Source organism: Mustela erminea, chromosome 16 (assembly GCF_009829155.1).
Source record: "Mustela erminea isolate mMusErm1 chromosome 16, mMusErm1.Pri, whole genome shotgun sequence".
Classification (NCBI taxonomy): Eukaryota; Metazoa; Chordata; class Mammalia; order Carnivora; family Mustelidae; genus Mustela; species Mustela erminea.
Genome location: NC_045629.1, coordinates 48,390,025 through 48,404,530, shown reverse-complemented (window position 1 = coordinate 48,404,530; position 14,506 = coordinate 48,390,025). Strand labels below are relative to the sequence as shown.

General features: G+C 34.8%; 1 protein-coding gene across 12 annotated transcripts in view; it reads left to right on the top strand.

Moving 5' to 3' along the window:
• RGS22 (regulator of G protein signaling 22) overlaps positions 1-14,506 on the top strand; it is a 150,628-nt gene that overhangs the window by 97,260 nt on the left and 38,862 nt on the right. For all 12 annotated transcript variants that reach the window (XR_004279567.1, XR_004279568.1, XR_004279566.1 and 9 more), the window contains 4 exons: positions 1,785-1,853; positions 4,699-4,860; positions 8,393-8,572; positions 12,454-12,612. Coding sequence is in view for 6 of the 12 variants with exons in the window: in XM_032316101.1 (XP_032171992.1) it covers positions 1,785-1,853; positions 4,699-4,860; positions 8,393-8,572; positions 12,454-12,612 (570 nt within the window). In the remaining 6 variants the exon portion in view is untranslated. The remainder of the gene's footprint in view (positions 1-1,784; positions 1,854-4,698; positions 4,861-8,392; positions 8,573-12,453; positions 12,613-14,506) is intronic.

The window sequence follows — 14,506 nt, the reverse complement described above, 5'->3', positions numbered from 1 at the left end:
AATAGTTAAATGCTTTATGATAATTCTGTGCTATGAAGATTTCTATATAAAATGAGGTTATAAAATGAGATTAAAATATAAAAATGAGATTTCCACAGGAACTGATATGAAAGATTATTTCTTGAGGGAAACAAGCAGATGCAGAATAGCATGTAGACGATAATCCCGTTACATGTTCTTATATCTCTGTATCGATTTATGTATTTATTTTTCTATCTATCTGTATTTGTGTTTATGAAAAAAAGTCTAGAAGTAACTGCCTCCTGGGGAATAGGAAGAATTTTTACTTTGTGAAATGGGGTGTTTTTTGTTTTTGTTTGGTTTTTGCTTTGTTTGCGCTTTATAAAAAGTTTGTGTTACTTTGATAATTTCAAATGTCATTGTCACACCAAACACAGGCAAACCTGATCTTTACAAAAATAACATAAAGGGACAGAAGGTGAAATTTTGGGCTCTAGCATGCAAAAGTACATGCCATTAGTGTTGATCAGGAAGAATCTAAAAGAACTGTCCTCTATATTCATCAAAAACTTTGAGACTTACTTATGTGGAAATAATCCTTAGTCTTAAGAGCACCTTAAATTATGGAAAACACAACACAGCTGGGAAAAATAGAATTTATAGTCTGAAGAAGAGCTGACTTGTTTTAGGTAAAAATTTCCTGGAAATAAGCTTTGAGGCAACTCAGATCTCCTCATTTCCTTTCTTTAGGCTTTGGCTTACTAATATTATTTACCACGTTTTTTCACTATGTTGACTACAATAACTTTTTTGTAACTTATAACCGTTTCCTGACTGACTTAGCGTTCTTTGGGTAGCAAACAACATAAACCGATTCTGGCAACCTTCAGCCAAGGAGAAAGGAGAGAATTTGTTGTAAAATGGTGCTAGACCATCTCGCACACTGAGGGGAAGTGTTGACACCCAAGCTCTAGAAAGGCCAGGGGCTGGGACAGCCCTGGACATCCAGCAGAAGTTCCTGGATCTTTTCTCTAGCTGTGGCTATAACAAAGCAGCACCTATGATCCAGTAGTGGTCTCTCTAGGTCAGTTCCTATCTATCTGCTGTGGACAGGGAGGTAGTTTCACATAGCCCAGATTTGGCAGGAGTGGTTCCCAAGGGAAGATAGAACATATAGGCAATAACCTCAAGAAATATCCACTATATTTCCTCCCTGTGTTGAATAACTTCTGTGCTTTTCTAAAATTGGTTGTGGCTAGAAAATAGCACAAAAATCTGGGAAATCCTAATTATATCTCCCGCTTCAATTTCCAGGGGACCCAAAGTGACCTGTTATCCACATTTGGGGCAACACACTTAGATATTATTAGCTTAATTTTGCAGACGGGCAAACTGTTCAGAGAATTTGAGTGACTTGCCAGGCACCTAGGGAGAGCTTCCCTTTCTAAGTCTGGTCTTTTTTCTCCAAAACTGCATTATGTCTTATCCATGCTGACCTTTACCTCACTTTTAAAAGCTGATAAATTAGGGGCACCTGGGTGGTGCAGTCATTTGGGCGGCCAACTGTTGGTTTCCACTCAGGCTGTGTTCTCAGGATGGTGGGACTGAGCCCTACGTGGGGCTCTGTGGTCAGCATGGTGTCTGCTTGAGAGTTTCTCTCTCTCTCTCTCTCCCTCTGCCCCTCACCCCACTAGTGTGCACTCTCTTAAAGAAAGAAATAAATATTTTTAAAAAATAAAATAAAAGCTATTAAATTAGTAAATGACATAAAAAAGTGTAAACATTCTGAATAATTGGGATAAAATAATTGGTTTTGCTTTCAGGTACAGATGAAGGACATAGCCGAAGAGCTCTTGTTACAGAAGCATGAAAGGAAGATCGGGGTCTGGAAGGCAAGTAGTTTGTTATAGTCTTCCTCTTGCTCCCTCCACTCTGTCAAAGTATTGTTTTTTTCCTCCCCTACTTGTTCAAGGACCCTCATTGTAGGCACTGCTTTCTAAGCCACTGACTCTGTTTAATTGGCTGATGGAATCTGGGGGAGAGGGTGATTCTGCCAGAGCCCTCTTCTTAAAGCCCTCTCGACCTGCTAAACCCTAGAAGTGTGCTTTAAATATTGGACTTTAAATATACACTTTAGTTTATTTTGCTAGTGGTGGATTTATTGATGCAAGCTGTTCATTTTAACATATGGTAAGCTTATTGATTACTGAGCATGAATTGCACAAAAAGAATAGTTATGCAACAGAATGAGCAAATTAAATTATCTTGCATTATACTCTTTTGAAAGTTACATTTTGGCTTTAAAAGGATTAAAAACTATCATTTTATAATAGGATACCTAACTAGAAATTGCCTATTTTTCTTCTTAACAAGCATGATAAACACAGTCTTCCTTTTGAGCCTATAAATTTATATGTATTCATCCTTCTACAGATCATTCTGGAATGTCAGACTAGACCCGGGTGACCCCCTACATACATAAAATTTTATTTGACTATTAGAGGATTGTATGTATCTGTTAGGGTGCTCTTTTTCTATATTTTCCTCTTGAAAGGAAATAAACCATTCTTATGCTTGTCTTTTGCTATATTTTTGTTGAAGTGTTAAGGAAGCTGGGCTTACATTTCATTTATTGTGCATTATATATTATGTTATTTTCTGTTGTGTTAAATTACTCAGTTTTGTATATTAAGAAGTAGGTCTTAAAACATTATTTGCTGAGTGCATTTTAAATAAACATCCCAGTCTAATACATAGTTGTTCCTATTTATAGGGCTGTAATTTTAATACAGAACGTATGGTGAGGGCTTAACTTTTTGACCAGAGAATATGTGCCTCACTAAAACATGTTAGGTATCTAATCACTTTATCTGGGTTAAGGCACTGCTGTTCACCTCAACTGCCTAGTATTGCCTTCCCTTTTCAGTTTTCAATTCAAATGTTATCCTCAAGACCCTTCTGCAAAGCTTTTGCTCCTCTGGGCAGAATGAGTTACTCCTTTTGTGTTCCCGTAGTGCTTTGTACATAACTTTCTTCAACACTTATGCTGATAGTTACACATGATTTGTTTCAGGAAATTTATTTTATGCATTGTCAGTAATGGATATTTATCATGTGTTTTGACTGAGAGTTACTGTAGTTCCTAAATTCACTTAAAACATTGCCTTTGGAATGGTGCTTCTTTGCATGATTGTAGACTAAACTCAGATTTGGGGAACTTCAATAAAATTTATCCAGTAAAAAAAAAATGTTTATTCAGTAAATTCAGTAAAATCTATGTCTTATGTTTTTTAATCTGAGAGGCTAAAGAGGGATGGATATGTGATCTAAAATGGTCAAAACTTAGAAAGTAGACATCTTGTACTTCAAAACTGTGAAGATACAAACTAAGTAATACTTGTAAGCATTACTAACACACCATAGGTCCATCTGGCTTTTTTGTTATGTAAAGTAAATCCTCAGAAGAAGCTTCTTACTAAAAATAATGTAGTAATGATTTTTCTTCTTGTTATCAAGTATTAATAACAGTTTTTATTAAAATAATATGAAGATGTCTCACCTAAAAATATGATTTGTTTTCTAGTTAGAAGCTCCACAGCAAATTTTCTGTTTAAATTAATAGGATTAATTGGTAATTCTTTTTTGTAAAATTTAGAAAAAATATCTTAAATGTTCTAGTGGTCTTATTTTTTAAAAGGCAAGTGAGTGGGGCGCCTGGGTGGCTCAGTGGGTTAAAGCCTCTGCTTTCAGCCCAGGTCATGATCCCGGGGTCCCGGGATTGAGCCCCGCATCGGGCTCTCTGCTCAGTGCAGAGCCTGCTTCTCTCTCTTTCTCTCTCTCTGCCTGCCTCTCTGCCTACTTGTGTTCTCTGTCAAATAAATAAATAAAATCTTTAAAAAAAAAGGCAAGTGAGTTATATTTAATATATAATATGATACATGTATAATAATATGTAGTTTTAAAATACATAATAATAATGTAACAATATGTAATCATAAAATTATGGCTGCATTTTTCTGTTTAGGTACAGAATTCACATAATGCATTAAAATGTAGTTTTTCACCATAGTCCCAAACTGTAATGATTCTTAACATTCTTAAACAATGTGGTTATATGTTCTGAATCATCCAATCATTTCTTTTTCTCTCTACCTCTTTAAAAATTGAACAAGATCAAATAAAACTCATGCATACAGAGAACCAGAAGGGTGGTTCCCAGAGGAGAACAAGGAGTCAAGAGGTTTCAGTTCTAGTTATGAAATAAGTAGGTCTTGGGGATATAATTTTATAGGATGGTGACTAGCGTCAATAACATTGTATTTCATTGCATATTTGAGAGTTACTAAAGGTAAATCTTAAATGCTATATTCATAAACAGAAATGTTCTGTATCATTGTATGAAGACTGATAGTAACTACTTATTGTGGTAAACATTTGGCAGCATATATAAATATTGAATCATTATGTTGTATAGCTGAGACTAATATAATGTTACATGTCAATTACACCTCAATAAAAATATTCATAAATGAAAAAAAATGATGCCATAAAAATATGAAGGAGACAAAAGAGAGAAGAACAGAGAGGTAGAAGTTGCCAAATTCTGTTGTATCCATGCCATAAATTCCAACAGCCCAAAATAAAGGAAGTTAAAGTTGGTAATTTTTAACCTAATAAATGACCTTATTATTACTTTTTAGAATACAGCTAATTATCTGTATTATCTACTTTGGACAGCCTGTGGAGAGTAAGTGGATATCTTCATCTTGTGAAATCATTGCTTTTCGTAAAGCATTATTGAATCCAATTACTGCAAGACAGTTTCAACGGTTTGTGGCACTAAAAGGAGATTTATTGGAAAATGATGTACTCTTTTGGCAAGAAGTACAAAAATATAAGGTATCATATTAGAAACTTGAGAAAACCACCTTTTTGTGTGTGTGTGTGTGGAGGAAATGTCTTATCACATCAGATTCTTATCTGTGACTCCATAGACAAGATTTTTATGAGATATCCCAATTGTTTCATCTTCAGACCAATATATAAATATTAAGGTGTTTATTGTTCTATGTTAGGCACATTTCTTATTATACAGTGAAAAGTAAGAGTGAGCCCTGAAATGATAGAATTAGATTTTTAAACATAGTCACATATATTACATATTCACATATATTATGATTTAATGAGAACCTTCCTGAAAAGAATTTTAACTATATTTTTGCCTATCACTCCTCTATAAATGGACCATACATATTTTTTCCTGAGGACATCCATATTCGTACTTTAACCAAGATCTCTTTACTGGAATTCCTCCCAACTATATTGTCAGCAATGGTAATCAAAGATAGACAATTATAGATAAATAAACCAACAGAGATGAGAAAAGCTTTTGTATTAGGAAGAATGGCCAAATTTTTAACAAAACAATTAATTGAAAGAACAAGTTTAGGTGCAAAGGTAGTTTATTTTTAGGTTTAAGTGTTTATTGAAACCATATTGCATCTTTGCATTGAAGAAAGGAAAGGACTTTCTAGATATTATAATCTAGACTTGAATATGGGAATGTTATCTAGAAATACCTAAGAGTAGGCATCCAGACTCTGCTTCATGCTCCCACAGGGAGCAGATTCATTTCTGGATGAGCAGCCTATTTATCCCATTATAAAGGTACAGAATAAAAATAAAACCGGAAGTTAAGATGATAATACTTTCAATTGTCTATACTCTAAGTATGAATTATGCAATATTAATATTCTGCAGCATTTTTATTCTATATAGTTAGTAATTGCTTGATAAAATCTATTTCCAAACTCTCCAACTTACCATGAAACTATTTTTTTTTTTTCTGTTATGAGCAATTTTTGTACTATTCTCACCTTAGAAATTTTCTCAGAAAAAAAAATGTTTTGAGATAAAATATTTCAAAATCTGTCACAGGTAAGCAATATTAAAATTTTTTTTGAGAATTAAGAAGGAGGTAGAGTCTGTTTTTCAGAATAGGCAGTAATACGAATGGGCAGAATTATTTTTAAGCTGCTATGAATATGAGTAAGCCCAACCCACTAAGATAAGATGTAATGCAATAATCCTTGCACGAAAGACATTTAAAAACACCCATTCTGAGAAACAAACTGATGGTTTTAGAGGGGAGGGAAGTGGGGGGTTGGGTGAGCCTGGTGGTGGGTATTAAGGAGGGCACATATTGCATGGAGCACTGGGTGTGGTGCATAAATAGTGAATCTTGGAACACTGAAAAAATAAAATTAAATAAATAAGTAAATAAAGTAAAAAAAAAAAAGAACCACCCATTCATTCAAAGTCAACCCTTAGTTGTGCAACTGTTTCTCCTTCAAGGCTGCCCTTGGTCTTCATTTAAAAATCTTCTCTGTGGTATAGAATGGAGGACATATAATTCTAGGTAACTAGTCAAAATCTTGCTATAGGAGGGAATTTGCTAATTCAACTAGCATTTATTAAGTACATTTTGTGCCAGCTATTAGGCTAGATCGTATGAATAAAAATGTGAATGCAGCACCTCGCCCTCCCTCAAGGAGGGAGACACCCATGAAAACAAATATCACGAAATAATATTGATTATGATCCATGTTCTAACTAGATACAGTTTTGGCACCGAGGCGGGAATGATGCAGAGAGGGTTGTAGGTCAGGGAATTCTCGGCAGGGATAACATTTGAATAGGGTCTTGAGAGAGTTTGCTAGGTAGAAAGCATTCTACCTGGTATGGTGAAATCTTACTAAGCTCACTTTGATATGGCTTACTCTTATTAAATGTTTACTATCTGCCAGATATTGTTTTAATTCTTTTCATGTAACAGCGAATTTATTCTTCAGAAGAATACTATTAGGTCAAAGTTGTTATTCTTGCCATTTTACAGCTCAAGAAGCTAAGGCATGGAAGGGTTAAGAAACTTCTAACATCATGTAGTTAATTAAGTGGTAAGCTGGAATTTGAACCAAGGCATTCAGTTGCTAAAGCTCATGCCCTTAAACTCTAAGTTATGTTCCATCCTCCCCCCCGAAGCTGTGATTATGGTAATATGCCAAGAAATTGAGATCTAGATTCTTCCCAAATTTTCACAATTCAGAACAGTGTTTGATTAACCTGTTTAAATTGTTTAAACTGAGACCTTAATGATAGGTAAAGGTTCACTAGGCTGATGAGATAGTAGGGCAGAACAATTAGAAAAAAAAAGTTCAATTCTGATTTTTATCCCTTCACCCTCAAAATAAAAACTCCAAAAATTTGTTTTTATTTCACAAGACATATTCCATAATTATAAATCAGGCTCACTAAACAATTATATATGATATCTTATGAGTAATGGAAAACAATACACTCTTGGTAACACATGAAACATATGTGGTATAAATAGGCATTTTCTGAGGGTATGCTAAATTGAGTAAAAAAGGCTAACTTTTGTCTTAATGTAACATTCGTATCAAGCTTGTTTCATATATAACTTATTCCAAATTATTTGCAAGATTTTATACGGCCAGCACTCAATTTTTCTTTCTTTTGTATTGTCATAAGATAACTATAACAATACCCATCACACAGTGAGTAATTAATAAGTGTTAGCTCATTTCCGGCCTGGAATGACAAGTTCCAAATGTGTTTGCTTCCTAGCAATTTAGAGAACAATGTCTTTGACAGAGCAATGGCATAATTCAAACTAAGCTACCTCTTTATTTTAAAAAATGATAGCCCCACAACTGTGACATAAAAGTGGCTCTTTTTTAAAGTATGATCACTAGTTTTAAGGAGGATAATTTAATGGGTTAACTATAAGCGTGCAAATACTAAGAGATACATAATGACATACCTGTCACGGCCAGCATCCTGGCTTTGTTGCCTTTTTGTGCCTCTCACCTTGGAGTAGAAGCAGTTCTGGTTGGAAAAGCTTTTGCATCCAGCCCGTCCGTTGAGCTAGGTGCCTCTTTTCAGCGCTCGCCTAGGACCCTGTGTAGGCCTCTACTCTAGCACTTCCTAGCTAACTCAGATTGAAGTAATGTGTTCTCTTGCTTCTCCTCCAGGAAGATTGAGCCTTTAAAGGGCAGGTTCTGTCATGGGGCTCAACTGTTAGACAGCAGGCATTCCATATAAATTCATTCAATGAGTGAAAATAGACATTGAAGCTGTTCCTTTGCCTGGCTGTAGAAGCACTCCGGATCAAGTGAAACATGTTTATATAGGGTATATGCATCAAAGGGTTAGGTTCCTCAAACCCAAGAGAAATAGAAGATATGGTGTTTGGTTTGTTTTTTTTTTTAAGATAGCCTTCACATGTTCTAGTGCCCTCTTGACCTGCAGCTAAGTAGTATATATTACTAAAAGATATGTTGGCACAATTCTATAAAGTATTCTAGGAATGCATTAATGATATATTGTTCTATCTTATCTCCTTGCTCAGGACTTGTGCCATTCGCATTGTGATGAGTCCATCATTCATAAGAAGATCATGACTATTATCCACTGCTTTATTAATTCTAGTATTCCACCGGCTTTACAAATTGACATTCCAGTAGAGCAAGCCCAGAAGATTATTGAACACAGGAAGGAGTTAGGACCATATGTGTTTAGAGAGGCACAGGTAAGAGATGAGGGTATGCAGCTAAGGGTATTTTATTTTATATATATATATATATATATATATATATATATATTAGCAGCTAAGCTTATTTTAAAATAGATGAACAATCTAGATATCCTTTTAAGGCTTTTGCATTATTCATATTCGACAAGGTTCCAACCTTCCTAATACTGGGGTTTATTCTATTTAATTAAAAAATTTTTGGGGGTGCCTGGGTGGCTAAGTGTCAGGCTCTGCATTTTGGCTCAGGTTATGATCTCAGGATCCTGGGGTTGAGCCCTGTGTCGAGTCCATTTCAGCTTCTGTGCTCAGCAAGAAGTCTGCTTGAGATTCACACTCTCTGTCTGCCTACCCCCTAAAACAGATAGAAAAATCTTTAAAAACTTTTGCATACTCCCCAGATCATAAGAAACTGGTAACTTATTATTTTGTTGAGACTATATGGCAAATACAGTTATTTAAATACTATCCTTGACTCTCCACGATTATCGTTTTTGTTTCTAACTTCTGGAACTCCAGCCAATTCCTCCTTCGTTTCCCACCATCCTTATTTCCTTTAGAAAAATCTGCTACCACAAATATGTGGTAAAATATGTGTGTCCCAAGATTTGTGTATTTTTAAAGATTGGAATATTCACATAGCTCATAAAGTAAGTGAGAGGAGATTTAAGTACCCGACCAGCATAAAGTACACACGCTCATGAAAGGAAAACCATGCCCGTTAACCTGCTCAAGTTACTTCTTTTTAAGATAAATAATAGAAAACAGTGAACATAATCTATTTGCATTTTTAAAAAGCCTTTTAGTGATGTTGTTCCTGAAAAATGATTAAGAAAAATAAATTATAATAGAGGTAATAGGGAAGGCCATGTCATGATTTAAGTGATATGAAACAGAGATTTAGGATATGATTGCCCTTGAGCATGGAAAAAAGGCCCTTATTCCTTAACATTCATTTGTGAGCCAGCTGTGTTCTAAGTCCTCTAAGAAACTGAAAATGGACTCCCAATCCAAATTATACATTAAAATAAGTAAAAATATAGAGGATCCATTGAGGATGTGCTGGAGAGAAACAGAGAAAACATGGTGCCAGAATTAGAGTATCTGTTAGTGAAAAGAGCTTAGTGATCACTTAGCCTAGCATAGGTCACTGGATAACCAGACCAGGCCTTGCCCACGTATCTCAAAGACCTTGAGTCTCCAAGTGCATGTCTGGAGCTGCTTATATTGGTTGGTTCCGCCATACCAGGGATTGAAGCTAGTAAACTCTACTGGAGTCCTCTAGTCTATGCCTTCTGCTTGATTTCCTAAAATGGAGTCCTGGACATGTTGGAGTCTTTGGAGCATCAGAAAATAAGAGAATCTTTGTAGTCTTCACCCCACCAAACTAATGATTCCTCCTGCCTTTCCTAAGGAAGCTCAGAGAATAGCATCACCTTCTACCCAGGTGTGCAAGCCAAAGATCTGATTGACATCTTTATGTCTTCCCTCTCCTTTATTCCTTTACCCCCATATCTGCAGTCCCTAAAATTTATCCATTGGTCTCTTTGTTATCTGTCATCCTATCTACTTTTTTCTGACTCCATGCCATTACCTCAGCTCACATCTGCAATGCTTCACATTAACTGCCAAACGTGCCTCTGGGCTCTCTCAAAATCATTTAACTCACTGCAGACAGAGCCACCTTTCTCAAAATGTCTATCTGATCATGTTGCTTCTCTGCTTTCTATTTTAGTTACTTCCTACTGTCCTCAGCATGAAGACCATCTTCATCTATCTCTCTAGGCATATCTCTTACCACTACCTGCTACCAAAACCCCAGTCTTCCTGACATATCTATAGTTCCACAGACAAGACTCACTCTCTTCCCTCCTGAGTTTTTTGCATTATCATCTCTCCCCTGTGCTTCTGTAAGATCCTGTGTATGTCTCTGTTTATCACACAAAACTGAAAATGCCTATTTTCCTGCTGACTTTCCCACTAGATTGTCAGGTGTTTGAGGTAGGGAATGTTTCTTATTTACCCTTGTGGCCCAAATCCTGGCACAGAATAGGCATTTTTGAACACATAGATGACTGAACACGAGAAGTGATCATTTGTGACAGAGAGGAGTAAGATCAAATTGGAAATGAGAGCAAACTTGAGTGAAAGGGCTGCAGAGTAGATTTAAAAACCTGTTGCCTGTTCCGGTATTGTTATCAGTTTAGCCTCTGCCTGTCCCCCATCTGCACTCCTAATAACTGGGTGCAAAACTTTTAAAGTTATCTTCATCCAGCCAAATTTTCACTGGCCCTTTTTATTCATACTAAAGCCATTGCCCATCTCCTGCCAGTGAGCAAAGTAGTTCTAAAATTATTAAAACCTTTGGTTACATACAGTTTGATTTCTTTTAAGGTTCTGGAGGCACGGGGTAATTTTCATGACTAGCACATATGTTATTAACCTAAAATTGTAATTGCACCTTTTAGGAATAGAGCAGTTTTATGTCTCCTATTGAAAAATTGTGTTCTACTTGGGTGACTTCTCCTGGAAGACTTTCTAGATTGAAGTCAATGTATTTGAGAGCTAGGAATGACTCAGGTTTTGGAGAGAGAACTGAGATTTAGGGTCAATAGTTGGTAAATAAAGGAAGAAGAGGGAGAGTATTTAAGTTTAAGAAGTTTGCATAAAAACCACCATAATCCCTTGACATTGGAGCAGGGACTTTTTTAAATAAAGACATGGCAGGTAAATGTAAATGAAATTTTTAAAAAAGCCTATATTTCATCAAATAAAGGATCTTTAGCTTTTGTATACAAAATACCAAGAGACTACAGAATTCAATGATAAAACTGTCTTTTTTTTCCTTAATTTAAATTCAGTTAGCCAACATATAATTGGCTACATCATTAGTTTTTGGTGTAGGGCACAAGGATTCATTAGTTGTATATAAACTGTATTTTAAAAGGAGTAAATAATTTTAGAATTACTGATAATATCCGTGTACAGAAAAAAGGAATAATGAAATATACCAACCAGTTGAGGACTCTTGATCACTGCAGTGCTTGCTTTTTTAAAAATTCCTCCTTTCCCCTGAACAGTTGGCTTGGAGCCTAATGGGATGGTTCATTTTTCTCCAGGGCATTAGGTAAAGGTCATTCCCTGCAACAAGATGTTGGGCTTGATCTGATGTGGCAAGTCCTACCTTCTTGGAAGTAATGTATGCCTCTGGAACTAATGGAAATACTTGGCATGGGAATTTGAGCAACAATTCTTATCTCTATAAATATCACAATTAATCACTTAATGTAGAATGTGCTCGTAGAAAGCATTTGTCCAGGATACCACCCTGCTTTTTAAATGTTACTTTTCTTGCTCTCACATAAAAGAGATTATATCATTTAAAAGTTACTCAAGATTTATTCTTAGATCTGCAGCTTTGTTTAAGAGCTTTTCCAGAGGTATTTCCTTTCTCTAAAAGAAAGAAAAGGGGGGGGGCGGGCAGAGAGGAGTTCCTCTTGATGGACCGAATATTTGGAATACTTGCATAAAACAGCAGAGTGTGTGGCAGATCAACTAGTGTATGTTTTAAAAGAAGACATAAATTTCTTATTTGAAAAGACCTAATGGATTCTTTATTAATACAATCAATTGGTTAGGGAAACATAAAGAATAAAGTAACTTTTAAGTGTTTTTTTTTTTAAGACTTCTCATTGGTAGTAAAAAACATTGATCATAAGCATGTGCTGAGCTAAACTATACCAAGATGTCTGGAGACAATAAGTTGGAGGAAACATGCTGTATATTAAAGATAGAATAGTTAATCCATTATTATGGTGAATTAGAGTTTAAATCAGTACATTTGTATGAAATTGTAACCTGAGACATTGTTTTTTATACAGATGACAATTTTTGGGGTTCTATTTAAATTTTGGCCTCAGTTTTGTGAGTTTAGGAAGAACTTAACTGATGAAAAAATTATGAGTGTTTTAGAGAGGAGACAAGAATATAATAAGCAGAAAAAAAAATTGGCAGTCATAGAAGATGAAAAATTTGCAAAGGTAAGACAAGACTCATTTTGAGTTGAACCATACTTTTATTTTTTATTTTTTAGTTACTTTTTTCTATGGTTTGAATCATACTTTTAAAAGGTATGTGATGTGTGTGAATTTATAGAAGAATTTGGGTGATGGGAAAAATGCAGAGACATTATAGAATACAGATTTTAGTGGCTTTAATCCTTTATAAAGGTTTTAGCCTTTGTTGTGAAATTTTCAAAATTCATCTCAAATATCACCTCTTCCCTGTGGAAGCTTCATTGACCCTGATAGGCAACACAAGCAGCTCACATCCATGTAGTAGCATTCCTAACTCTCTTGGAGAATGCTTTATATAGCCTCATGAACGAACAAGTTTTTTCACCTGTCATCCTCACAGGACTGATTCCCAAAGATAGTATCTGTCTTGTACATCTGTGATCATAGCACATAGACCAGTGTCCAGCACATGTTCATTTGTTAATCACTGTTTACTGAGTAAATCAGGAATAAAAAAAATGAATGAATGAAAAGATGTCATGAACTCATGGTAAAGCATTTTCAGTATTAAAATTATAGTATGATACACTCACTGTGAAATTTATAAATATGAATTATAAATTGCCCAACCTTCCTATTTGTCTCTTAGTCTGTCCATTTATTCATTCATTCATCTGTATATCCTTATATTTATCAATTTTCTTTGAATTGAAAAAGGGTAAAGGCTCCCAACTAATGTGTTTTATTTATTTATAAGCTTATGCTTATTCTATTTTTTAAAAGAAATTTAAAAGTTATTGAAAGATGCAGAAGTAATATAATAATGCTCATATATACACAGGTCAAAATAAACACTGCTTACATTTTGCCTCATTTTTTTTTCCTCCCTAAAATATTTCAGAAAGAGTAAATCCTACAGAAAGAGCAAATTCTCTTAATCCCAGTTCTGAATTCTATTACCCTCCCTATTCCCAAGAACAACCACTAAGCTTGGGCTATATTCTTCCAGATCTTTTTAAAGATAGTGTTTTATACATGTATGTATACAGTTTCATAAACAATATAGAGAACTATAGAGGTTCTCAAAAAACTGCCAAACTCCTCCAAAGCTGCAGAAGCAGCTTGCTCTGTTTTGATATTTGTATGGTGTATCTTTTTCTATTCAAATATACAGGATAGAGTTGGGTCATGGTGGTTTTGTAAAAACTCTATTCTGCTAATCTTCTGTCTTTTAATTGGTGTATTTAGTCTCTTTATCTTTAGTGTAGTTTTTTATATGTTAATTAAGTCTTCCATTTTATTTCTTGTTTTGATTTTTCCTTCTGTTTTTCATTTTATTCTGTTTTCTTTGTCTGCATTCCTATGGATTACTTGTCTATTTCTTAGAATTTTATTTGGGTGTATCTTTGTTTAGATGTCTTAGTGGTTGTTTTAGATATTACATTATAGATATGTGATTTTTCCCAGTATATTAGTGTTGACATTTTACCAGTTAGAGTCTAGGAATTACTCTCCCCCTTTAAGTCTTTTTCCCTCACCTGTTTATACTTATTTTAAATATTTCCTCAACCTATACTGAGAACCACATCAAACCACATCACTATTACTGGTGGTTGAGGAAAATATAAGTCATTTCAAAATGACAGGTGATATCTATATAAAGCCATCATAAGAATAAAACAAAATGAAAACTCTGACATTTTATAATTTTTGCCTCAACCCTCATAAATGAGGAAACTCAAAGAGAGAAGAAAAGTCTATTCTATTAACCCATAATTTTGCTCTTTCAATTTTTCTTCCCTCTTGATGCTCCAAGATCTGTTATTTTATTCTTCCTTTTCCCTATAGATAAGGTATTGTTTCTCACATACCACTTTCAAGATTTTTTCTTTGTCTTTAGTTTTCAGAATTTGATTAT